Genomic DNA, 27540 nt, shown 5'->3' on the forward strand with positions numbered 1-27540 from the left:
CAAGTGTACTGAGTCAATCTTCTGTGTCAGACTTCACATGTCCTTTAGATACATTGTTTCAAGCGCAGAGTTTATCTCTCCCTTTTTACCAATTCCCAAACATATACCAGGACTGTAGAAATATCTGTTTGGGAATACCTCTTGATCTACCATTTGTGATATCACAGTTTTTTTGTATATTATCCCACCTCTACCCTATGTAATGTATTGTGTTGGATAGCGCATTAAGGTAGTAGAAAATCTTTTTCTTGCTCCTATTCCATTGGAGATTGTGTGACATCTCCTTCTACAGACCTTCCACTTTGTTTGTATCTTTACATATATGACCAAGCACCTGCAATTACCACAGTATGAGTGTGCAGAACTTGTTTGTTACATTGGCCCTCATTCCGAGTTGTTCGCTCTGTAAATTTCTTCGCATCGCAGCGATTTTCCGCTTAATGCGCATGCGCAATGTCTGCAGTGCGACTGCGCCAAGTAAATTTGCTATGCAGTTAGGTATTTTACTCACGGCTTTTTCTTCGCTCAGGCGATCGGAGTGTGATTGACAGGAAGTGAGTGTTTCTGGGCGGAAACAGGCCGTTTTAGGGGCGTGTGGGAAAAAACGCTACAGTTTCTGGGAAAAACGCGGGAGTGGCTGGAGAAACGGAGGAGTGTCTGGGCGAATGCTGGGTGTGTTTGTGACGTCAAACCAGGAACGACAAGCACTGAACTGATCGCAGATGCCGAGTAAGTCTGGAGCTACTCAGAAAACTGCTAAGAGGTGTGTAATCACAATTTTGAGAATCTTTCGTTCGCAATTTTAAGAAGCTAAGATTCACTCCCAGTAGGCGGCGGCTTAGCGTGTGCAAAGCTGCTAAAAGCAGCTTGCGAGCGAACAACTCGGAATGAGGGCCCTTATATATAGCACACTTGCATGTGTCATACATTCACATATACATTGCACGCACACACTTACCATGCAGCAGCTTCAGGTTGTAGATCGGCTCAAGACTGGGTACTATGGGGGTCATTCTGAGTTGTTCGCTCGCTAGCAGTTTTTAGCAGCCGTGCAAACGCTATGCCGCCTCCCAGCTGGGAGTGTATTTTAGCTTAGCAGAAGTGCGAACGAAAGGATTGCAGATCAGCTACAAAATAATTTTGTGCAGTTTCAGAGTAGCTTCAGACCTACTCAGCGCTTGTGATCACTTCAGACTGTTCAGTTCCTGTTTTGACGTCACGAACACGCCCTGCGCTCGCCCAGCCACGCCTGCGTTTTTCCAAAGACTCCCTGAAAACGGTCACTTGACACCCAGAAACGCCCACTTCATGTCAATCACTCTGCGGCCAGCAGTGCGACTGAAAAGCTTCTTTAGACCTTGTGTGAAACTACATCGGCCGTTGTGAAAGTACATTGCGCGTGCGCATTGTGCCGCATACGCAGAAGTGGGGGCACAGCAGCAGCGGATCTTGCCCTGGTGCGGCGCCTTCCGGATGGCGCCGTCACCCTCCGGAGGGCCGGGCCCCGGGCAAAAGTCCTGCTTGCCCGTGGCAAGATCCGCTACTGATCAGGGTAATAAGGGCCTAAATTATGTTTGTATGCACACACTTTAGCATGTGCGGTTTTCACAGCTTCGCAACTGCTGATACTAGCAAGCAGGGGCAGATTGAGATGGAAAACCAGCCCGGGAAATATTATGGAAGCAGCCCTAATGGGGATATGGTCTAATTAGGGGGTGTGGTTGTTGAGGGGGGCAAGATCCCTCCTCATAGGCCCTGATTGTACACAATTGTGGCCTTCCTTACATCTTTTGCTGCAGCTGTGTCTGAGACCAGGGGCGGAGTAGGGACTAAAAGTGGCCCTGTAAAATTTTGTATTTGTGGCCCGACATGGGCAGCACAAGAGGTATAACATTACATACCGTGTAGCCATGGCAACATCACTGGATGGCGGAGTTGCTGTAATTCAGAGATGGAATAACAGAATGAATGGGGACAATGCAGTGTACTGAGTGCGTGCGGTGGGCCGTCTGTCATGTGGGGGTGGAGCCACATGACAACACACAAAAATGGCTCCACAGACAAGTCAGCCTACCAGGAATCCTCCTGGTGAACCCAATGGCCAATCCGCCCCACTAGCAAGTAAAGCTGCTGCCCAGAAATGAAAAGAGACACCCACCGGAGCCATTGCATACATATTCGCAGCCTATACGCAGAAATGAGGAACACTGTTTTCTATGGCTATGTAGACTGGACACGGCAGTAGCGATGCAGATGCCATGTTTTTGTACATACAAGCTCGCAGCTGACAGCAGGTACACACCCCACAAACGGCAATGACATGCCTGCATTTTTGCAACTACTCCCTGTTAACACTTCCATGCGGTCATTTCCGGTCAATCACTTTCCCATGAAATCTGCATTGTAAGCAGCATCGCAGCTTGACATGTGCAGTGTGATCGCAGCACATGACCAGTTTGCTGACAATTGCTCCATTGTGTGAACATTGGCCATAGGCCCTCATACCGAGTTGATCGCTAGCTGCTTTCGTTCGCAGCGCGGTGATTAGGTGAAAAAGCGGCACTTCTGCGCATGCTTATGGTGCGCAGTGCGCACGTGCGATGTACTTTCACAAAAGTCAATGCAGTTTCACACAAGGTCTAGCGACGCTTTTCAGTCGGACTGCTGGCCGCAGAGTGATTGACAGGAAGTGGGTGTTTCTGGGAGGTAACTGACCGTTTGCGGGGAGTGTGTGAAAAAACGCAGGCGTGTCGGGTAAAAACGCAGGAGTGGCTGGGGAAACGTAGGCGTGGCTAGCCGAACGCAGGGCGTGTTTGTGACGTCATAACAGGAACTAAACAGTCTGAAGTGATCGCTAGCTAGGAGTCAGTCTCGAGCTACTCAGAAACTGCACAATCTATTTTTGTAGCAGAGCTGTGATCCTTTTGGTCGCAATTCTGCTAAGCTAAGATACACTCCCAGAGGGCGACGGCTTAGCGTTTGCACTGCTGCTAAAAGCAGCTAGCGAGCGATCAACTCGGAATGAGGGCCATAGTTTACAAACATGAATTAGGCCCAAAAAGCAAAGATTTGTGAGGATTAGATCCAGTAGACATACAGTACAAACAAAATTTCACTACATGTACAGTACATAATCACACACATACTGTACACACAAACACGCACACACACATAAATCCTGTACTCCCACTGCTGGGATTTGCAACAGTATTCAAAGTCTTACACAGTTGTGTACTTGTAGTACTGTATATATTTCACTAATGAATGTGTCACTACTTACAGATTTTAACACACAGTTGAGTCATATTATTAATTATTATGACCACCTCCTACATTTGATGTCGGCAGTGCGTAGCCCTTGAAGTAAGTCATGCGACGTGCGCTGGCCTGGTGGGTATATAAGATGTGCTATAGGCCGTCTGCACACATATCACTCATTTCTGTGATGGGTAAAAGGGGCGTTTTATCAGAGTTGCAAAAAGTTATGATTATCGGCTTTCGGGCCAAGGGTGGTAGTATTTTTGTCACAGCGCAGTTTGTGAACTGTTGGCGTGCTGTTGTGGTGAAGGTGTATCGTGACTGGACAAATGGCACCATTGCGAATAACCGGCGTGCAAACTGCAGAGCACCCCGTGCTATTGATGTGAAAGGTGAACGTCGGCTACGAAGGTCCTCAGGGAGAGGAGGAGGCCCGTGTGCAGCCTTCTCCTTTCGGGCCCCCTCCTCTCTGCCGGCAGCACTGGAGAGTCTGAGTACTGGAGGGTTCAGACTCTACTGCGTATGCGCAGATCCCCGGGAAAATGATGTACTGTAGCCGCTATTTCCCCACTGATTTCTCTGCAGCGCATGCGCAGAACACTGTGAAAATGGCCGCTGCGACATTTTCACGGTGATTCCACAGCACTGCTGACGTTGACGCAGGACTCCGGAGGGGTACGTTTTCAAAATATGAGTGCAGTGTGTGCGGTGGGGGCCCCCTCTGGACTCAGGGGCCCATGTGTACAGCGCACACTGCACCCATTATAGCTATACCAGTGAAGGTGTTTGAGGGCTGACCGACATGCTACAGTGGAGCAGCTCACCATCAAAATGAACCTGGGGGCTACCAGACGTGTGTCTAAAATGACCATTCAGCAAAGGTCTAGCTGCTGCCTGTGCTGCACATGGCGGTTAATCTGGCTATTAGCTGGTGGTCACTCGTAATGGGATTCGACCGTGTATGTTGGTCTGTGATTTCGCTCCCAACTATAATCTTCCCTCTTCTTGTAGGAATTCAGTTACAAACAGAGAGTGCAACACTTTTATCTGCGGTAATAGAAAAGCTGTCTTTTGTTGATACTCAGACGTACTACAAGCCTGGGTTCCCATACAGTGGAATGGTGAGTTATATACAGTACAGCTGAATCCATGAACAATAACTGCCATTTGTGAAGGCCAGTTCTTATTCCTAATGTACACTAGGAAAGGAGGAGGGGGAATTCAGTTCAACATAATGTGATGCCACTGCACATCCTCACCATATTATGAACATTCTAGTAAAGCTTTTTTTTCTTCATTAACCTATCATTTTTGGTGTATTTTAGGTTAAGGTGGTGGATGCTGATGATAATCCTTTACTAGGCATTAAAGTTTATCTTCAAAAACGCCATGGTACATTCGACCAGACTTTAGTGACAAATGAGAATGGCCAAGCTTCCTTTACAATGAACACAACTGGATGGAAGGGTCGCATAACAGTGACGGTGAGCAACCATACAGATTTGTATACAGTAATACATTTTTCTCATCCAGACCATACTTGCCTACTCTCATGGATCCTGCAAAAGACACCGATTATTGGGGTACTCCCCCACAGCCCCAGAAGAGTAGGCACTCATCCTGCATCCCGACCACTTCTTATTGAAGTGGACAGAGTGGGAAGAATAATGAAGGAAATCCTGGTGTCCTCAAGGAGGGGGCAGGGCATAGTGACATATTTCTATGACAGCGCTTCACTTTGGGCCTAACTCTGGCCCTCATTCCGAGTTGTTCGCTCTGTATTTTTCATCGCATCGCAATGAAAATCCGCTTAGTACGCATGCGCAATGTTCGCACTGCGACTGCGCCAAGTATCTTTGCTATGAAGAAAGTAATTTTACTCACGGCTTTTTCATCGCTCCGGCGATCGTAATGTGATTGACAGGAAATGGGTGTTACTGGGCGGAAGCACGGCGTTTTAGGGGCGTGTGGCTGAAAACGCTACCGTTTCCGGAAAAAACGCAGGAGTGGCCGGAGAAACGGTGGGAGTGCCTGGGCGAACGCTGGGTGTGTTTGTGACGTCAACCAGGAACGACAAGCACTGAACTGATCGCACAGGCAGAGTAAGTCTGAAGCTACTCTAAAACTGCTACGAGGTTTGTGATCGCAATATTGCGATTACTTCGGTCGCACTTTTAAGATGCTAAGATACACTCCCAGTAGGCGGCGGCTTAGCGTGTGTAACTCTGCTACATTCGCATTGCGACCGATCAACTCGGAATGAGGGCCCCTATGTAAAAATTAGACGAATCACAGAAAATTTCCTATGATAGTGTGGAGCTTAATGACACAACTAGCCTGGCCACACCCCTGTCACTGCCCACCTGTATCTTCTGTTAGAGTTAGAATATTTTCTAATAAATATTTAAAATGCCAGCGCTAATATATGTTGCCAACGCAAGGCGCATCTTATTACCATATACGATAAAAGTGCGCTGTACATCGCAAACACAACATCCCTTAAGAGAAAACAAGTACAAGCACACATTTATGAGTTCCAAAGCTCACTGATGTATATATTTGATATTTAAAAGGGTATGTATTAGAGATGAGCGGCTTCGGTTCCTCGGGATCCGAACCCCCCGAACTTCACCCATTTTACACGGTTCCGAGGCAGCCTCGGATCTTGCCGCCTTGCTCGGTTAACCAGAACGCGCCCGAACGTCATCATTCTGCTGTCGGATTCTCGCGAGATTCTTATTCTATATAAGGAGCTGCGCATCGCCGCCATTTTCACTCGTGCATTGAAGTTGAATGGAGAGGACGTGGCAGCGTTCTCTCCATGAAAAGCTCCGTAATCTGTGCTCAGTGTGCTGCAAATATCTGTGCTCAGTGTACTGCAAATATCTGTGCTCAGTGTGCTGAAAATATCTACGTTCTCTTCCTGAAAATGCTCTATATCTGTGCTCAGTGTGCTGCAAATATCTGTGCTCAGTGTGCTGCATACTGGGGACCACCAGTATTCTAGTAGTACAGTACAGTAGGCTATTGATGTGTATCTTGTATCTCTGTGCTGCATTATTGTGAGCAGTATATACTATAGTAGGACAGTGCAGCATTTTGGTGACCAGCAGTATACATATATAGTACAGTACAGTAGGCCATTGCTGTGTATCTTGCAGCTCTTCAAGTATACTATCTCTGTGCTGCATTATTGTGAGCAGTATATAGTAGGACAGTGCAGCCTTTTTTTGGACCAGCAGTATACATATAAAGTACAGTACAGTAGGCCATTGCTGTGTATCTTGCAGCTCTTTGTCAAGTATACTATCTCTGCGCTGCATTATTGTGACCAGTATATATACTGTACTGTGCGACGTGTGTTATACACCTGGTGATTTTATACATCCTGTAATCTGTACTGAGCAATGTGTGAGATACACCTGGGGATTATACACCCTATATTATTATTATTATTTCCTTTATTTATATGGCACCACAAGGGTTCCACAGTGCCCAATTACAGAGTACATAAATAATCAAACAGGAAAACAGCAATTTACAGTTGATGACAGTATAGGACAAGTACAGGGTAAATAAAATAAGAATTTACTTACCGATAATTCTATTTCTCGTAGTCCGTAGTGGATGCTGGGGACTCCGTCAGGACCATGGGGATTAGCGGCTCCGCAGGAGACAGGGCACAAAAGTAAAAGCTTTAGGATCAGGTGGTGTGCACTGGCTCCTCCCCCTATGACCCTCCTCCAAGCCTCAGTTAGGATACTGTGCCCGGACGAGCGTACACAATAAGGAAGGATTTTGAATCCCGGGTAAGACTCATACCAGCCACACCAATCACACTGTACAACCTGTGATCTGAACCCAGTTAACAGCATGATAACAGCGGAGCCTCTGAAAAGATGGCTCACAACAATAATAACCCGATTTTTGTAACAATAACTATGTACAAGTATTGCAGACAATCCGCACTTGGGATGGGCGCCCAGCATCCACTACGGACTACGAGAAATAGAATTATCGGTAAGTAAATTCTTATTTTCTCTGACGTCCTAAGTGGATGCTGGGGACTCTGTCAGGACCATGGGGATTATACCAAAGCTCCCAAACGGGCGGGAGAGTGCGGATGACTCTGCAGCACCGAATGAGAGAACTCCAGGTCCTCCTCAGTCAGGGTGTGCCCCTGACCAAGTAGCTGCTTGGCAAAGTTGTAAAGCCGAGACCCCTCGGGCAGCCGCACTAGATGAGCCCACCTTCCTTGTGATATGGGCATTTACATATTTTGGCTGTGGCAGGCCTGCCACAGAATGTGCAAGCTGAATTGTACTACACATCCAACTAGCAATCGTCTGCTTAGAAGCAAGAGCACCCAGTTTGTTGGGTGCATACAGGATAACAGCAAGTCAGTTTTCCTGACTCCAGCCGTCCTGGAAACCTATCTTTTTCAGGGCCCTGACAACATCTAGCAACTTGGAGTCCTCCAAGTCCCTAGTAGCCGCAGGTACCACAATAAGCTGGTTCAGGTGAAACACTGACACCACCTTAGGGAGAAACTGGGGACGAGTCCGCAGCTCTGCCCTGTCCGAATGGACAATCAGATATGGGCTTTTGTGAGACAAAGCCGCCAATTCTGACACTCGCCTGGCCGAGGCCAGGGCCAACAGCATGGTCACTTTCCATGTGAGATATTTCAAATCCACAGATTTGAGCGGTTTAAACCAATGTGATTTGAGGAATCCCAGAACTACGTTGAGATCCCACAGTGCCACTGGAGGCACAAAAGGGGGTTGTATATGCAGTACTCCCTTGACAAACTTCTGGACTTCAGGAACTGAAGCCAATTCTTTCTGGAAGAAAATCGACAGGGCCGAAATTTGAACCTTAATGGACCCCAATTTGAGGCCCATAGACACTCCTGTTTGCAGGAAATGCAGGAATCGACCGAGTTGAAATTTCTTCGTGGGGCCTTCCTGGCCTCACACCACGCAACATATTTTCGCCACATGTGGTGATAATGTTGTGCGGTCACCTCCTTCCTGGCTTTGACCAGGGTAGGAATGACCTCTTCCGGAATGCCTTTTTCCCTTAGGATCCGGCGTTCAACCGCCATGCCGTCAAACGCAGCCGCGGTAAGTCTTGGAACAGACATGGTACTTGCTGAAGCAAGTCCCTTCTTAGCGGCAGAGGCCATGACTCCTCTGTGAGCATCTCTTGAAGTTCCGGGTACCAAGTCCTTCTTGGCCAATCCGGAGCCACGAGTATAGTTCTTACTCCTCTACGTCTTATAATTCTCAGTACCTTGGGTATGAGAAGCAGAGGAGGGAACACATACACCGACTGGTACACCCACGGTGTTACCAGAACATCCACAGCTATTGCCTGAGGGTCTCTTAACCTGGCGCAATACCTGTCCAGTTTTTTGTTCAGGCGGGACGCCATCATGTCCACCTTTGGTCTTTCCCAACGGTTCACAATCATGTGGAAGACTTCCCGATGAAGTCCCCACTCTCCCGGGTGGAGGTCGTGCCTGCTGAGGAAGTCTGCTTCCCAGTTGTCCACTCCCGGAATGAACACTGCTGACAGTGCTATCACATGATTTTCCGCCCAGCGAAGAATCCTTGCAGTTTCTGCCATTGCCCTCCTGCTTCTTGTGCCGCCCTGTCTGTTTACGTGGGCGACTGCCGTGATGTTGTACCACTGGATCAATACCGGCTGACCTTGAAGCAGAGGTCTTGCTAAGCTTAGAGCATTGTAAATTGCCCTTAGCTCCAGTATATTTATGTGGAGAGTAGTCTCCAGACTTGATCACACTCCCTGGAAATTTTTTCCCGGTGTGACTGCTCCCCAGCCTCTCAGGCTGGCATCCGTGGTCACCAGCATCCAATCCTGAATGCCGAATCTGCGGCCCTCTAGAAGATGAGCACTCTGTAACCACCACAGGAGAGACACCCTTGTCCTTGGAGATAGGGTTATCCGCTGATGCATCTGAAGATGCGATCCGGACCATTTGTCCAGCAGATCCCACTGAAAAGTTATTGCGTGGAATCTGCCGAATGGAATCGCTTCGTAAGAAGCCACCATTTTTCCCAGGACCCTTGTGCAATGATGCACTGACACTTTTCCTGGTTTTAGGAGGTTCCTGACTAGCTCGGATAACTCCCTGGCTTTCTCCTCCGGGAGAAACACCTTTTTCTGGACTGTGTCCAGAATCATCCCTAGGAACAGGAGACGTGTCGTCGGAAACAGCTGCGATTTTGGAATATTTAGAATCCACCCGTGCTGTCGTAGAACTACTTGAGATAGTGCTACCCCGACCTCCAACTGTTCTCTGGACCTTGCCCTTATCAGGAGATCGTCCAAATAAGGGATAATTAAGACGCCTTTTCTTTGAAGAAGAATCATCATTTTGGCCATTACCTTGGTAAAGACCCGGGGTGCCGTGGACAATCCAAACGGCAGCGTCTGAAACTGATAGTGACAGTTCTGTACCACGAACCTGAGGTACCCTTGGTGAGAAGGGCAATTTGGGACATGGAGGTAAGCATCCTTGATGTCCAGGGACACCATATAGTCCCCTTCTTCCTGGTTCGCTATCACTGCTCTGAGTGACTCCATCTTGATTTGAACCTTTGTATGTAAGTGTTCAAAAATTTCAGATTTAGAATAGGTCTCACCGAGCCCTCTGGCTTCAGTACCACAATATAGTGTGGAATAATACCCCTTTCCTTGTTGTAGGAGGGGTACTTTGATTATCACCTGCTGGGAATACAGCTTGTGAATTGTTTCCAATACTGCCTCCCTGTCGGAGGGAGACGTTGGTAAAGCAGACTTCAGGAGCCTGCGAGGGGGAGACGTCTCGAATTTCCAATCTGTACCCCTGGGATTCTACTTGTAGGATCCAGGGGTCCACTTGCGAGTGAGCCCACTACGCGCTGAAACTCTTGAGACGACCCCCCACCGCACCTGAGTCCGCTTGTACGGCCCCAGCGTCATGCTGAGGACTTGGCAGAAGCGGTGGAGGGCTTCTGTTCCTGGGAAAGGGCTGCCTGCTGCAGTCTTCTTCCCTTTCCTCTATCCCTGGGCAGATATGACTGGCCTTTTGCCCGCTTGCCCTTATGGGGACGAAAGGACTGAGGCTGAGGCTGAAAAGACGGTGTCTTTTTCTGCTGAGATGTGACTTGGGGTAAAAAAGGTGGATTTTCCAGCTGTTGCCGTGGCCACCAGGTCCGATGGACCGACCCCAAATAACTCCTCCCCTTTATACGGCAATACTTCCATGTGCCGTTTGGAATCTGCATCACCTGACCACTGTCGTGTCCATAAACATCTTCTGGCAGATATGGACATCGCACTTACGTGCAAATATCCCTCTGTGCATCTCGCATATATAGAAATGCATCCTTTAAATGCTCTATAGTCAATAAAATACTGTCCCTGTCCAGGGTATCAATATTTTCAGTCAGGGAATCCGACCAAGCCATCCCAGCGCTGCACATCCAGGCTGAGGCGATCGCTGGTCGCAGTAAAACACCAGTATGTGTGTATATACTTTTTAGGATATTTTCCAGCCTCCTATCTTCTGGCTCCTTGAGGGCGGCCGTATCTGGAGACGGTAACGCCACTTGTTTTGATAAGCGTGTGAGCGCCTTATCCACCATAAGGGGTGTTTCTATCGGGGGAAACCCACGCATCATCACACACTTCATTTAATTTATCTGATTCAGGAAAAACTACAGGTAGTTTTTTCACACCCCACATAATACCCTTTTTTGTGGTACTTGTAGTATCAGAAATATGTAACACCTCCTTCATTGCCCTTAACATGTAACGTGTGGCCCTATATGGAAAATACGTTTGTTTCTTCACCGTCGACACTGGAGTCAGTGTCCGTGTCTGTGTCGACCGACTGAGGTAAATGGGCGTTTTAAAGCCCCTGACGGTGTTTGAGACGCCTGGACAGGTACTAATTTGTTTGCCGGCCGTCTCTGCAGCGTGTTGACATTATCACGTAATTCCTTAAATAAGCCATCCATTCCGGTGTCGACTCCCTAGAGAGTGACATCACCATTACAGGCAATTGCTCCGCCTCCTCACCAACCTCGTCCTCATACATGTCGACACACACGTACCGACACACAGCACACACACAGGGAATGCTCTGATAGAGGACAGGACCCCACTAGCCCTTTGGGGAGACAGAGGGAGAGTTTGCCAGCACACACCAAAACGCTATATTATACAGGGACAACCTTATATAAGTGTTTTCCCTTATAGCATCTTAATATATAATAATATCGCCAAATAAGTGCCCCCCCTCTCTGTTTTAACCCTGTTTCTGTAGTGCAGTGCAGGGGAGAGCCTGGGAGCCTTCCCACCAGCAGTTCTGTGAGGGAAAATGGCGCTGTGTGCTGAGGAGAATAGGCCCCGCCCCCTTTTCGGCGGGCTTCTTCTCCCGGTTTTTCGGAAAACCTGGCAGGGGTTAAATACATCCATATAGCCCCAGGGGCTATATGTGATGTATTTTAGCCAGAATAGGTATTTTTCATTGCTGCCCAGGGCGCCCCCCCCCAGCGCCCTGCACCCTCAGTGACCGTTGGTGTGAAGTGTGCCGAGAGCAATGGCGCACAGCTGCAGTGCTGTGCGCTACCTCATGAAGACTGAGAAGTCTTCAGCCGCCGGTTTCTGGACCTCTTCTCTTTTCGGCATCTGCAAGGGGGTCGGCGGCGCGGCTCCGGTGACCCATCCAGGCTGTACCTGTGATCGTCCCTCTGGAGCTAGTGTCCAGTAGCCTAAGAAGCCAATCCATCCTGCACGCAGGTGAGTTCACTTCTTCTCCCCTAAGTCCCTCGTTGCAGTGAGCCTGTTGCCAGCAGGACTCACTGAAAATAAAAAACCTAACAAAACTTTTTCTAAGCAGCTCTTTAGGAGAGCCACCTAGATTGCACCCTGCTCGGACGGGCACAAAAACCTAACTGAGGCTTGGAGGAGGGTCATAGGGGGAGGAGCCAGTGCACACCACCTGATCCTAAAGCTTTTACTTTTGTGCCCTGTCTCCTGCGGAGCCGCTAATCCCCATGGTCCTGACGGAGTCCCCAGCATCCACTTAGGACGTCAGAGAAACATAGTTACATCAGCAGATGACACTGGAATAAGTATCAGGTGGCAGAAGACTGCTGGATGTGGTACAGTTGAAGATTATTAAAGTAAGACAAAGGATAAGCACATGAGGGAAGAGGGCCCTGCTCGTGAGAGCTTACAATCTAAAGGGGAGGGGTAGACAGACATGGGTGACACAGATGGGGTACATAGAGAACGTGAAACAGAGGGTTAGGATGAGATTTGACTGGGTTTGGTGAAGAAGTGGATCCCCAGAAGGCAAAAGTCAATACTTGACATTGCAACATTTTACTGGGCTATGCAGGAGAAAATTTAAAATAGGGGAAAAAAAAAAAAAGAATCGATAACTTCTACCGCTTTCAAAAAGGTAAATGGAAGCTGAAATAATGGATAACTACCTCATGGAAGCCAGATACAGTATACCAAACAGTACTTAGCAGACTTAGGAATGAGTGCTTATGAAATACAGTAACATTTTGTCATAATATTTCAGAAACTGCATGGCTGGTCTCTTGCACTCTTTTGCTCTAATACACCACCTGCTTTAGGATTTATATTCAAAAACATTATGTCTCCATAATCCCAAAAACATCAGTCTTCTTGGAAAGTGGTTTGTTCCTTTGTAAGGGAAAGAGAACAAACGTTCTCAAACAACGGTTTCTCAATTTCTTTTTCCTCTGGGAAGGGATTGTGGATTCGCAGGAATATCTGAGCATTTCTGTAATCAGAAAGCAGCGACTTTCTACAAATGTTTATGAATAATTCCAGTGATTTTGTCATTTTCTTCCAGTGATTTGGACCACTAATACCATTGATTAGAACGAATAATTCCTGTGATTTTGTCATTTTCTTCCAGTGATATGGACCAATAATACCATTGATTAGAACAAATAATTCCTGTGATATTGAGGTGTGTGTGTCGCTTAGCTTAACCGTCCAGCGACCACAGTGCACCTCTTGTTCTCTTTTCTTTGCATGATGTGCTGTTTGGGGACTATTTTTTTAAGTGCCATCCTCTCTGACACTGCAGTGCCACTCCTAGATGGGCCAGGTGTTTGTGTCGGCCACTTGGGTCGCTTAGCTTAGCCATCCAGCGACCTTGGTGCGCCTCTTTTTTTCTTGGCATCATGTGCTGTTTGGGGCCAATTTTTTTAAGTGCCAACCTGTCTGACACTGCAGTGCCACTCCAAGATGGGCCAGGTGTTTGTGCCGGCCACTTGGGTCACTTAGCTTAGTCAACCAGCTACATCTGCGCAAATTTTAGGAATAAAAATAATATTGTGAGGTGTGAGGTGCTCAGAATAGACTGGAAATGAGTGGAAATTATGGTTATTGAGGTTAATAATACTATGGGATCAAAATTGCCTCCAAATTCTATGATTTAAGCTGTTTTTGAGGGTTTTTTGAAAAAAAACACCCAAATCCAAAACACACCCATATCCAACCAAAAATTTTCAGGGAGGTTTTGCCAAAACGCGTCCGAATCCAAAACACGGCCGCGGAACCGAATCCAAAACCAAAACACAAAACCCGAAAAATGTCCGGTGCACATCTCTAGTATGTATACAATATATCACATGTACAGTATATATATGGTTACATTGTTACAATTTACACAGGAAGCAGTTGTAACAAAATAATCCATTACAGTCAAAGTCACAGCCAGCATACAATTACTCCATTTGCTCAATGCACTCTCAGTTCCATTTCCTCCATCTCTCCCTCTCTCTCGATGCTCACAGTAGCAGAAAGAAAGCAAAACAGAGACTTCTTGTGAGTCTCCAATCAGCTATACACTGTGTATGTTGGGGGAGTACATGTCTTCTGTTATTGGTCCAGGGGAGGGAACTTTCTCATTCATGATGAGTCATTGGTCAGTTCATGTGCAAGCAATGTCCAGCCTTGAAGAAGCAGGATGTCTTTTGTTCTAATAAGAGTGACTTTATATTCCTACATTTAATCATAACTACGCATTGCAATGTGCTACAATCGAATCACAGGTATCAAAATAAGAATTTACTTACCGATAATTCTATTTCTCGTAGTCCGTAGTGGATGCTGGGAACTCCGTAAGGACCATGGGGAATAGCGGCTCCGCAGGAGACTGGGCACAAAAGTAAAGCTTTAGGACTACCTGGTGTGCACTGGCTCCTCCCCCTTTGACCCTCCTCCAAGCCTCAGTTAGGATTCTGTGCCCGGACGAGCGTACACAATAAGGAAGGATTTATGAATCCCGGGTAAGACTCATACCAGCCACACCAATCACACCGTACAACTTGTGATCTGAACCCAGTTAACAGCATGATAACAGAGGAGCCTCTGGATAGATGGCTCACAACAATAACCCGATTTAGTTAACAATAACCATGTACAAGTATTGCAGACTATCCGCACTTGGGATGGGCGCCCAGCATCCACTACGGACTACGAGAAATAGAATTATCGGTAAGTAAATTCTTATTTTCTCTGACGTCCTAGTGGATGCTGGGAACTCCGTAAGGACCATGGGGATTATACCAAAGCTCCCAAACGGGCGGGAGAGTGCGGATGACTCTGCAGCACTGAATGAGAGAACTCCAGGTCCTCCTCAGCCAGGGTATCAAATTTGTAGAATTTAGCAAACGTGTTTTCCCCTGACCAAGTAGCTGCTCGGCAAAGTTGCAAAGCCGAGACCCCTCGGGCAGCCGCCCAAGATGAGCCCACCTTCCTTGTGGAATGGGCTTTTACAGATTTTGGCTGTGGCAGGCCTGCCACAGAATGTGCAAGCTGAATTGTATTACAAATCCAACGAGCAATAGTCTGCTTAGAAGCAGGAGCACCCAGCTTGTTGGGTGCATACAGGATAAACAGCGAGTCAGATTTTCTGACTCCAGCCGTCCTGGAAACATATATTTTCAAGGCCCTGACTACGTCCAACAACTTGGAGTCCTCCAAGTCACTAGTAGCCGCAGGTACCACAATAGGTTGGTTCAGATGAAACACTGAAACCACCTTAGGGAGAAAATGAGGACAAGTCCTCAATTCCGCCCTGTCTGAATGGAAGATCAGATAAGGGCTTTTACAGGATAAAGCCCGCCAATTCTGACACGCGCCTGGCCGAGGCCAGGGCCAACAACATGACCACTTTCCATGTGAGATATTTTAACTCCACAGATTTAAGTGGTTCAAACCAATGTGACTTTAGGAACCCCAAAACTACATTGAGATCCCAAAGTGCCACTGGAGGCACAAAAGGAGGCTGTATATGCAGTACCCCTTTTACAAACGTCTGAACTTCAGGAACTGAAGCTAGTTCTTTCTGGAAGAAAATTGACAGGGCCGAAATTTGAACCTTAATGGACCCCAATTTTAGGCCCATAGACACTCCTGTTTACAGGAAATGCAGGAATCGACCTAGTTGAAATTCCTCCATCGGGGCCTTACTGGCCTCGCACCACGCAACATATTTTCGCCAAATGCGGTGATAATGCTTTGCGGTTACATCCTTCCTGGCTTGATCAGGGTAGGGATGACTTCATCCGGAATGCCTTTTTCCTTCAGGATCCGGCGTTCAACCGCCCTGCCGTCAAACGCAGCCGCGGTAAGTCTTGGAATAGACAGGGTCCTTGCTGGAGCAGGTCCCTTCTTAGAGGTAGAGGCCACGGGTCCTCCGTGAGCATCTCTTGAAGTTCCGGTACCAAGTCCTTCTTGGCCAATCCGGAGACACGAGTATAGTTCTTACTCCCCTCCGTCTTATAATTCTCAGTACTTTTGGTATGAGAGGAAGTGGAGGGAACACATACACTGACTGGTACACCCACGGTGTTACCCGAGGGTCCCTTGACCTGGCGCAATACCTGTCCAATTTTTTGTTTAGGCGGGACGCCATCATGTCCACCTTTGGTTTTTCCCAACGGTTTACAATCATGTGGAAGACTTCTGGGTGAAGTCCCCACTCTCCCGGGTGGAGGACGTGCCTGCTGAGGAAGTCTGCTTCCCAGTTGTCCACTCCCGGAATGAACACTGCTGACAATGCTATCACATGATTTTCCGCCCAGCGAAAAATCCTTGCAGCTTCTGCCATTGCCCTCCTGCTTCTTGTGCCGCCCTGTCTGTTTACGTGGGCGACTGCCGTGATGTTGTCCGACTGGATCAGCACCGGCTGACCTTGAAGTAGAGGTCTTGCTTGGCGAAGTGATGTCTCCAGGCTTGACCACAAGCCCTGGAAATTTCTTCCCTGTGTGACTGCTCCCCAGCCTCGCAGGCTGGCATCCGTGGTCACCAGGACCCAGTCCTGAATGCCGAATCTGCGGCCCTCTAGAAGATGAGCACTCTGCAACCACCACAGGAGAGACACACTTGTCTTTGGTGACAGGGTTATCCGCTGATGCATCTGAAGATGCGATCCAGACCATTTGTCCAGCAGGTCCCACTGGAAAGTTCTTGCGTGGAATCTGCCGAATGGAATTGCTTCGTAGGAAGCCACCATTTTTCCCAGGACCCTTGTGCACTGATGCACTGACACTTGGCCTGGTTTTAGGAGGTTTCTGACTAGTTCGGATAACTCCCTGGCTTTCTCCTCCGGGAGAAACACCTTTTTCTGGACTGTGTCCAGGATCATCCCTAGGAATAGAAGACGTGTCGTCGGGATCAGCTGCGATTTTGGAATATTGAGAATCCAACCGTGCTGCCGCAACACTACTTGAGATAGTGCTACCCCGACTACCAACTGTTCCCTGGATCTTGCCCTTATCAGGAGATCGTCCAAGTAAGGGATAACTAAAACTCCCTTCCTTCGAAGGAGTATCATCATTTCGGCCATTACTTTGGTAAAGACCCGGGGTGCCGTGGACAAACCAAACTGCAGCGTCTGAAACTGATAGTGACAGTTCTGTACCACAAACCTGAGGTACCCTTGGTGAGAAGGGTAAATTGGGACATGGAGATAAGCATCCTTGATGTCCAGAGACACCATATAATCCCCTTCTTCCAGGTTCGCAATCACCGCTCTGAGTGACTCCATCTTGAATTTGAACCTTTGTATGTAAGTGTTCAAGGATTTCAGATTTAAAATAAGTCTCACCGAGCCGTCCGGCTTCGGTACCACAAACAGCGTGGAATAATACCCCTTTCCCTGTTGTAGGAGGGGTACCTTGATTATCACCTGCTGGGAATACAGCTTGTGAATGGCTTCTGCTGCAGCCTTTTTCCTCTCCCTCTGCCACGGGGCAGAAATGAGGAGTCTTTTGCCCGCTTGCCCTTATGGGGCCTAAAGGACTGCGCCTGATAATACGGCGTCTTCTTATGTTGAGAGGCTACCTGGGGTAAAAATGTGGATTTCCCAGCCGTTGCCGTGGCCACCAGGTCTGTTAGACCTACCCCAAATAACACCTCCCTTTTATAAGGCAATACTTCCATATGCCTTTTGGAATCAGCATCACCTGACCACTGTCTTGTCCATAACCCTCTTCTGGCAGAAATGGACAGCGCACTTACTCTTGATGCCAGTCGGCAAATATCCCTCTGTGCATCACGCATATATAGAAATGCATCTTTTAAATGCTCTATAGTCAGTAATATACTGTCCCTATCTAGGGTATCAATATTGTCAGTCAGGGAATCCGACCAAGCCACCCCAGCACTTCACATCCAGGCTGAGGCGATTGCTGGTCGCAGTATCACACCCGTGTGAGTGTATATACATTTTTAGGATATTTTCCTGCTTTCTGTCAGCAGGTTCCTTAAGGGCGGCCGTATCCAGGGACGGTAGTGCCACCTGTTTAGACAAGCGTGTGAGCGCTTTATCCACCCTAGGGGGTGTTTCCCAACGTGCCCTATCCTCCGGCGGGAAGGGGTATGATGCTAATAACTTTTTAGGAATTAACAGTTTTTATCGGGGGAAACCCACGCATCATCACACACTTCATTTAATTCCTCAGATGCAGGAAAAACTACCGGCAGTTTTTTCTCACCCAACATAATACCCTTTTTAGTGGTACTGGTATTATCAGAAATATGTAAAACATTTTCCATAGCCTCAATCATGTAACGTGTGGCCCTACTGGAAGTCACATTCGTCTCTTAATCGTCGACACTGGAGTCAGTATCCGTGTCGGCGTCTGTATCTGCCATCTGAGGTAACGGGCGTTTTAGAGCCCCTGATGGCTTTTGAGACACCTGGACAGGCACAGGCTGAGTAGCCGGCTGTCTCATGTCATCAATCTTTTGTAAAGAGCTGACACTGTCACGTAATTCCTTCCATAAGCTCAGCCACTCAGGTGTCGACTCCCTAGGGGGTGACATCTCCATATCAGGCAATTGCTCCGCCTCCACACCATTTTCCTCCTCATACATGTCGACACAATCGTACCGACACACAGCACACACACAGGGAATGCTCTGATAGAGGACAGGACCCCACTAGCCCTTTGGGGAGACAGAGGGAGAGTATGCCAGCACACACCAGAGCGCTATATATATACAGGGATAACCTTATAGAAGTGTTTTTCCCCTTATAGCTGCTGTTTTATTAATACTGCGCCTAATTAGTGCCCCCCTCTCTTTTTTAACCCCTTTCTGTAGTGTAGTAACTGCAGGGGAGAGCCAGGGAGCTTCCCTCCAACGGAGCTGTGAGAGAAAATGGCGCCAGTGTGCTGAGGAGATAGGCTCCGCCCCTTTTTCGCTGACTTTTCTCCCGCATTTTTATGGATTCTGGCAGGGGTTAAAATACATCCATATAGCCCTGGGGGTTATACGTGATGTATGTTTGCCAGCCAAGGTGTTTTTATTGCTGCTCAGGGCGCCCCCCCCCAGCGCCCTGCACCCTCAGTGACTGCAGTGTGAGGTGTGTATGAGGAGCAATGGCGCACAGCTGCAGTGCTGTGCGCTTCCTTGGTGAAGACTGATGTCTTCTGCCGCCGATTTTCCGGACCTCTTCTTGCTTCTGGCTCTGTAAGGGGGCCGGCGGCGCGGCTCTGGGACCGGACTCCGAGGCTGGGCCTGTGTTCGGTCCCTCTGGAGCTAATGGTGTCCAGTAGCCAAGAAGCCCAAGCTGGCTGCAAGCAGGCAGGTTCTCTTCTTCTCCCCTTAGTCCCTCGATGCAGTGAGCCTGTTGCCAGCAGGTCTCACTGAAAATAAAAAACCTAAAACTAAACTTTCACTAAGAAGCTCAGGAGAGCCCCTAGTGTGCACCCTTCTCGGCCGGGCACAAAAATCTAACTGAGGCTTGGAGGAGGGTCATAGGGGGAGGAGCCAGTGCACACCAGGTAGTCCTAAAGCTTTACTTTTGTGCCCAGTCTCCTGCGGAGCCGCTATTCCCCATGGTCCTTACAGAGTTCCCAGCATCCACTAGGACGTCAGAGAAATTAACATACTCATTCCTCCGATCATTTTGACACCAAGCAGGACATGATGTTATACTCCATTATATAATTTAAAACCTTATAATGTCTGGTGTTTGACATGTTTAATTTATGTGTGGTATGAAATATGTGTTGAATATATCTTTGTGGCGTGTCTGTGTGAGTGCGTTTGTTACCATATATTGCTGTGCTCGCTGCGCGTATTTGCAAGCATAGCGACTCATAATGTGTGGAGTTTGTATGTTTTCTGTATGTAATATTTTGGACTTTGACAGTCCACCCTTTGGCAGTTAACAATAACTGCCATAAATTATTAACAGAAGAAAAATATTTCAAACACATAATCGGTGACCGAGACACACATATGTAATCATTTCGCAAATCAGACATTGACTATATTTGGAGAAGACAGGGAGGAGGACGAGACATCCTCTATATGCACTCGGCGGTCACGGGACCGCTGGTTGGGTGTGGGACGACATTCAACCTATAGAGTATGCTGGGACACTGCTATGGCCTATGATGTCTGATTTGAACGAACGTTTCACACATACATGTACCTACGTCTTTGTACACTGATGTTCAGATTCGATAGAGGTTTTGCTGGGTAGAGGGAGAAAACACAAACAAATCGTGAAAGAGACATATAAAATGTTCATGTTATATACATTCCTATCATTTTCTGAACATTGTTTCCATTTCTGGAATGTATGCTAGGTCTGTTTTATCATTGAACAAGGGTTATTAGTAGTGCCCTTCCTAAATAACATAAACCTTTGGAGTTCGGGGAGAGACATTCATAAACCTTTCTTCCACATATATTAATGAGCTCTTTATCTGCTGAGTGTGAATAGCCATTGCCTGATTGTTCCTGATTACCTCCCAATTTCCTGATTTCCTGAAATTGGTGAGATTTAAACATACAAGGGATTTATCTATGGTACTGGTGGATCTTATTACTAGGGGGTCTAGCTATATTATATTCCTTGTCCACCTGTCCCCCCCCCTCTTTGTGTAATTCAAGTACCTCAGCTAACTCTAAAAAATATGGCACTAATCCTGCATCATTTCATCTTAGAGGTACCTGTGAGCACATCCAACATTCCGTTTGGTTTAAGACCTTACCCACTAGTGAGTGGTAATCACTCAAGGGATGTCTATCAAATGCTGCCTTATTGCTAGACTGACATCTCTGGATGCACTCATCTTCAATTATAGGGTCCCAATAACTACAAAATACAGTATTCCTCAGACAATAGCCTATCACGTTACCTCCGAACTCCGTAACTACTAGACCTTTGATTTTCTCTGGCTTTAACAAAGTGATAGGCTGATCCTGGGATCCTAGAAAGACATCACTCCTTTCTCCAGAACTAGTTCCAGTCCCACACTCGACTCCTCTTGAAAGACCTCACAAAAATAGAACGTCCTGAGAAAAAAAATGTTTGTCAATGGGAAAAAGAAAGATAGAACAAAACAAATCTTGCCCATAGCAAATCAATTACAATGACTGGTCTTTCTGTACTCCTTTAGTATGCTCAGGTACTGTTCAACAGTGCCGCCTCTCAGTCTTCATAGAACAGACTCTTTGTTGATACTTCTGCGATCTCACTCCATTTACGAGTTCCTTCCGGACTACCGACTTTTCTGCGATGGGAATCGTGGACCCAAGTCTCTCTCCCGGCTACTTGCACTGGGATCGTGCTGTCAACAAAACTTGGTACGGTCCTTCCCACCTGTCTATTAGGCAACCTGAGTGTAAGAACAATCACACAGTCTCTTAGTTCACAATCAAGACAGTTAGTATTTGGCATACCAGGAATCAACAGTTTCAAGTTCTTTTGTCAAGTTCTCAAATGCTGGCTCATCTCGTTAAAGTACTGTACTGTCACCTCATTGGTGTATTTCTGATCATTGTGCGGATTGATCATGACATGAGGTTGTCTTCCAAAAAAAATAAAAAATAATTTTTTTGAAGAGGGTGATTCGTTAAGTGGGGATCTGGGAGTGGTTCCGATGATACATAACACTAGTCCAGTTTCAAGCTATCACTTTGCTCCAACTCCTAATGATACCATATCTACACACAAATTTCTGCACAATTTTCTATGCAGTAAACACAGCATTATTTGTGGCAGCAGGATATGCCTCTACCCAGTTTGAGAAAACATCAGTGCACACCAATACATAATTCAAATTCCTACAGGGTGTTAACTGTACAAAGTCAATTTGTGTTATCTGAAAAAGGTCCGTCTGCAGGAGGAGTATGGGATGGCTCTGTTGGTACTCCCTTACCAAATGTTCTTCCTGATGCAAGTAAGACATGTCATTGCTTTCCTGCTTGCCTGAGAAGAGAACCCTGGTGCATGCCAGTAAGCTCTTACCAATTTGCACATACCTTTCTTACCCTAGGTGAGTCAGACCATGTGCCGCCTCAGCTAGGCTTGGGAGATACGCCCTGGGAGCCACTGGCTTACCTTGTCCATCTCTCCAGAGTCCTGAGGACTTCTGACCATACCCCTTCGCCTTCCAGACCTCCTTTTCCTGTAGGGAACACAAATTTGTATCTTAATTTAACTGTTGTGTGATTGCAATGTAGAGTGCCATGATCATCACTCAAAAAAGAAAAGAAAAAAAACATCTCTAGAGGAGAAAAAGAAGAAGAATATATCAGGTCTGCGTTCACCAGCGGGCTGTCACTTATATCTGGTCTCATAGTAAAGGTCTGATTCTGATATTCCATACCATCATGCATATCAGTGTCTATACAAAATTTCCCTTCACCAGTATTCTCATCCTCCACCCTTTGTGCATGACAAGGCACACTGCAGTAATACTGGTGCCATCATGCTGATGAGACATACCGGGTTTGGGTAGAACTTTTAAGGACCAATACGGCATGTGGTGTATGAACTGTCAAGTCATGTACCAGTACTACGTCCCAGGTATTTGACCCTTGTCCTTCACAACTGCGGTTTATCCCTTGAGACCTGGTGTCCTGTCTGGAAAAGACGAAACAGAAACTGCTTCGTATCTGCCAGGGATGACTCAAATGAATCAGCGCACAACAACAAATCATCAACATATTGTATCAGCACCGACCCATTCTCTGGCTGAAAGGACTGTAAACATTCATGCAGGGCATGGGAGACAATACTCAGGCTGTCACTCGAAACCTTGGGAGAATCGGGTCCATGTATTGAAAGCAAAAGATGAAGAGGAAACTGTGAAGAATAACAGAATAGAGGTTGGTGACAGATAAGTTTGTAGAGGTGGAGAGGATTTTATTAAAGTGACAACTGGTTTGGGCACTACAGGGAACTGATTAACTACTTGGTCTACCCCCCCTTAAAACTTGTGCTTGCTGTGTCACTACTGGGACTACCTCAGCCATCAATCCAGTGTCCTGTTCATCCTAAATTCATAGGGAACCCGGTATTTGTGAGATAATTTCCTCTACCTGTGATGGACATGAATCTAGAACAGTAGAATGCAACATTAGTCTTTGAGGAGTGTCTAACATACCTTGTAGTTCCTGAGCAGGAGTACAATATACTGTATCTATTTCACATTTAACAAAATCTCTGTTGATTAAGTTAGTCAGGGGACACTGCTGCTAGGAAAAAAAAGAAAGGGTTTAGCATCATAGAGGCCCAATCGTAACTTCTGCAGGTTTTGTCAAAGGGTAATGTTGCACTTCTCTCATTCCTCCCAATTGCCGAATTAGTGTTTACCAGTGATCTTATCCAGACGGAGAATTTTCTAGTACTGCAAAAGAAAAAACAACAACAAGCTTCTAGGTCATGTGAAGTATTCATTCAATCCTTCTCATCACGTATTAACGGTCTGTACATGGTCCAACAAACATTTCCGAGCTCATCTTGACTAGGGGCATTACTAGAAATGAATACTTCTTATGTGGTAACTAAAAGAAATACCCGGGAGTTATCCTATCTCTGTCCGCTTTCTTACTGGGAAATACTAATGTGCGGACAGGATATTCTCCATTTATGATGTTACTTTTTTTATTTTTTTATTTTATTTTTGGGTTTTACTATATTAGTACTTGAATGACTCCATACTTACCAGTTTCACTGGTCTCAGCCACTTCCCCTGCAGGCTACACCTCCTCTTTTACCAGTTGGATACTCCTCTGAGTGCATGAGAAATGGCTGAAACCAGTAGGGTCGCCTTCTCCTCCTAAATAAAACTTTGACATTCATTAGTACATATATAAGTTACATTCATATTTTTCATATTTTTATTTTTATTATTTTCTATAGTTTGTATGCTAGCTGTAACTGCTTCCACATCTACATATGGCGGTGTACCTGCTTTCTCTTTTTTACTTATTTATTGTTCCTACAAGTTCAAACAGTTATTATATTTCCGTTCTTGTCTTATATGACTTTGGTTAGACATACTACCTGCAATACCTCAGGATCAAACCCACCAACTCTAGGAAATGATGCCCTATCATCCACTCTCATTCGTACCCATTCGTCACCAAAGAGCCTCCATGTAGGGACCGTACTTCCTACTCACTATAAACCAAGCGGGCCCTCTTGGCCTCCGCTATCCAGCCTGAACCCTGGCTGCCAAATGTTTTCCGCTTGTGCACTTGGTTCCCATCGCAGACTTTTGACACGATCCCCAAATGACAATGTGAGCAAAAGGTGAAAGTTCTTACCGAGCGCTTTCTCTCGCTCCTGCCTCCGCTGGCCAGTACTACGACCCACTCCGAATAGTGGAAAACCCGTTGTACCCAACCTTAGGCTCCTACCAGACCCTTCAGCACTGTAATTTCTTTCAGTGGAGGTTATGTTGGATTATATTCCTGAGAGAGTCAGCGAAAAATTCCTTTTCGGTATCTATCCACTGGAATTTTTGGAGGATGAGAAACAATTTATCGATCACCCTTTCCAGTGAATGCCCACCAGGGAAATTTCCTGAGGAACTCAGTGAAAAACCCCTTTGTTTACACAAATCACATCTGCGTATGCTCTACAAAGCGCATATGACACAACTTCGCAAAATAATGCAAATGGTATCACGGTTCTATACATCCACTCCTACTTTCAGCTCACACTAACACACAATGTTTTTCTGTACAGAAAAATATCACTCCCTTTGATTGATAGCTTGCCCCAGAGGTAGTACACTTTAAACAAAATATTACAGTAATCTGCTTTTAAAATCGGATAGTTACTTGCTATTGTATAAATATGTCTTCTATACTGCTTTTAAATTTATTTCTATTGTGTGGTTAAACTTGCGCTCACTACTTCACGCAACCTTGTGTGCTTACGCAACCCCGTGCGCGTTTTTGTACGTTTACCTCACGTACTTCTATACCATGCATTCGCAACTCAATATACCACATTTATCACGATCAATGTGAGCAAAATGCTACTGCTCACTACACAATACACTTTTGTTCCTCACACCCGCTGGAAGTCGCCCACACGGGTAATCCTCCTTTGAGTGCTTACCTAAAATTTTAGGACGGGACTGCGTTTTTTTTTTTTTTTTTAATTTCCTACTTAAAGAACTACACAAAATGTATAACAAATAAATGTATCCGATTCTAAGCAGATCTATAATGACTATTGACTATAATTTAAATGCTATGATTCAGATTGTATAGCTATCTTGCAGAACATACGCTGATATAAATACCCATATATATAATAATATATATATATATATACATACATACACACACACACACACACACACACACACACACACACACACACACCATTTACTGCACTTCTATGAGACCCCTCACCCAGCATATGTATTCGTAAACACACAATGAATGAATGTAGTTTCTCTCAGAGCCTCTATAATTTGCATATCAACAGAGGTTCATATGCCTGTTTAAGAGGGTGGTTGAACAAGTTAATTAACATTTCAATGGCTATCCTACCCTAGCAAACAGAGCTATCTAAATCCTGGAGAGAGAAAAAAAACTTTTTATATCTGTGTGTAACTCTTACATCAAGTATTCATTTCACTATTAACTCTCACTAGGCCCAATTGAAACTATTTGTAATTGACTATGGTATGGGTTAAATAAATTAATTGGTAGCTTTTAAATGGTGTTGGATCTGTGCATATATGTTGTTTATTTGTGACAAAGGAAACTGATTGTTTTAAACACACTGAAAGTCAGCTGTTTAGCTAGGTGGATAGGGTGACCTTCCTAAAATGGCCACTCCTCCCCCTCATTCCCAGCCATGTGCTTGGGCAAGATGGTGGACAGGCCATGTGGCTAGCTCCTTTGTCACAAAGAAATCACAAATTATACAAGCACCAGTTAGTCCTGGGTTTAAAAGTATGCGAATTGTCCTCAGCATGCTAGCTAAGCTATATCATGCCTATGCACCAACTTTTAAATGCTCTTTAAATGTACTTAATAGATGAACAATCCAATCTGAATCAAACACAATATGACTTATTTGCAACAATAAAAATACACTTTAGCATTTTAAATAGTGCATTTCTTTGTCATACTCACACAACAAAGAAATATATATTGTCCCTAGAATTTCATATCCGCGCCTTACTGATAACGCAAAAAAACAAATGAGAAGTGATTCAGCAGCATCAAGATGCGTCCATCGTTAGCTGGTAGACCACCGCAGCATCTGTAGAGTGCATCATTAAGTACATGATATCGCGGACGCTGCCTCCATCTGTTAGAGTCAGATTATTTTCTAATAAATATTTAAAATGCCAGCGCTAATATATGTTGCTGATGCAAGGCGCATCTTATTACCATATACGATAAAAGTGCGCTGTATGTCGCAAACACTACATCCCTTAAGAGAAAACAAGTACACGCACACATTTATGAGTTCCAAAGCTCATTGATGTATATATTTGATATTTAAAAGGGTATGTATACAATATATCACATGTACAGTATATATCTGGTTACATGGTTACAATTTACACAGGAAACAGTTGTTACAAAAGAATCCATTACAGTCACAGCCAGCATACAATTACCCCATTTGCTCAATGCAACCTCAGTTCCATTTCCTCCATCTCTCCCTCACTCTCGATGCGCAAAGTAGCAGAAAGATAGCAAAACAGAGACTTTTTGTGAGTCTACAATCAGCTATATACTGTGTATGTTGGGGGAGTACTTCTGTTATTGGTCCAGGGGAGGGAACTTTCTCATTCATGATGAGTCATTGGTCAGTTCATAAGCAAGCAATGTCCAGCCTTGAAGAAGCAGGATGTCTTTTGTTCTAATAAGAGTGACTTTATATTCCTAAATTTAATCATAACTACGCATTGCAATGTGCTACAATCGAATCACAGGAATCAAATTAACACTCATTCCTCCGATCATTTTGACATCAAGCACGACATGTCCATCTTGCTCCGCTCCAACAATACACATACATGATGTTATACTCCATTATATAATTTAAAACCTTAAAATATATGGTGTTTGACATGTTTAATTTATGTGTGGTATGAAATATGTGTTGAATATATCTTTGTGGCGTGTCTGTGTGAGTACGTATGATAACATATATTGCTGTGCTCGCTGCGCGTATTCGCAACCATAGCGAATCATAATGTGTGGAGTTTGCATGTTTTCTGTATGTAATATTTTTGATTCAACACTTCTCTCCTGGATAGGAAAAAAACAAAACAAAGTAGACAAGTATGATCCAGACCTTACCAAATTTTATTTTCATATTGTACATATCCTCTTTGTCCTCCCAGTTAGTAAACATAGAGATGTGCAGCGGGCACTTTTCGTGTTTTGGTTCTGGTTCCATGGTTGTTTTTTGGATCTGGATTG

General features: G+C 45.7%; 1 protein-coding gene across 7 annotated transcripts in view; it reads left to right on the top strand.

Moving 5' to 3' along the window:
- LOC135056670 (alpha-2-macroglobulin-like protein 1) overlaps positions 1 to 27540 on the top strand; it is a 409885-nt gene that overhangs the window by 118639 nt on the left and 263706 nt on the right. For all 7 annotated transcript variants that reach the window (XM_063962113.1, XM_063962120.1, XM_063962116.1 and 4 more), the window contains 2 exons: positions 4270 to 4379; positions 4584 to 4742. In XM_063962113.1, the coding sequence (XP_063818183.1) occupies positions 4270 to 4379; positions 4584 to 4742 (269 nt within the window). The remainder of the gene's footprint in view (positions 1 to 4269; positions 4380 to 4583; positions 4743 to 27540) is intronic.

Source organism: Pseudophryne corroboree, chromosome 3, assembly GCF_028390025.1.
Source record: "Pseudophryne corroboree isolate aPseCor3 chromosome 3, aPseCor3.hap2, whole genome shotgun sequence".
NCBI classification, from domain to species: Eukaryota; Metazoa; Chordata; class Amphibia; order Anura; family Myobatrachidae; genus Pseudophryne; species Pseudophryne corroboree.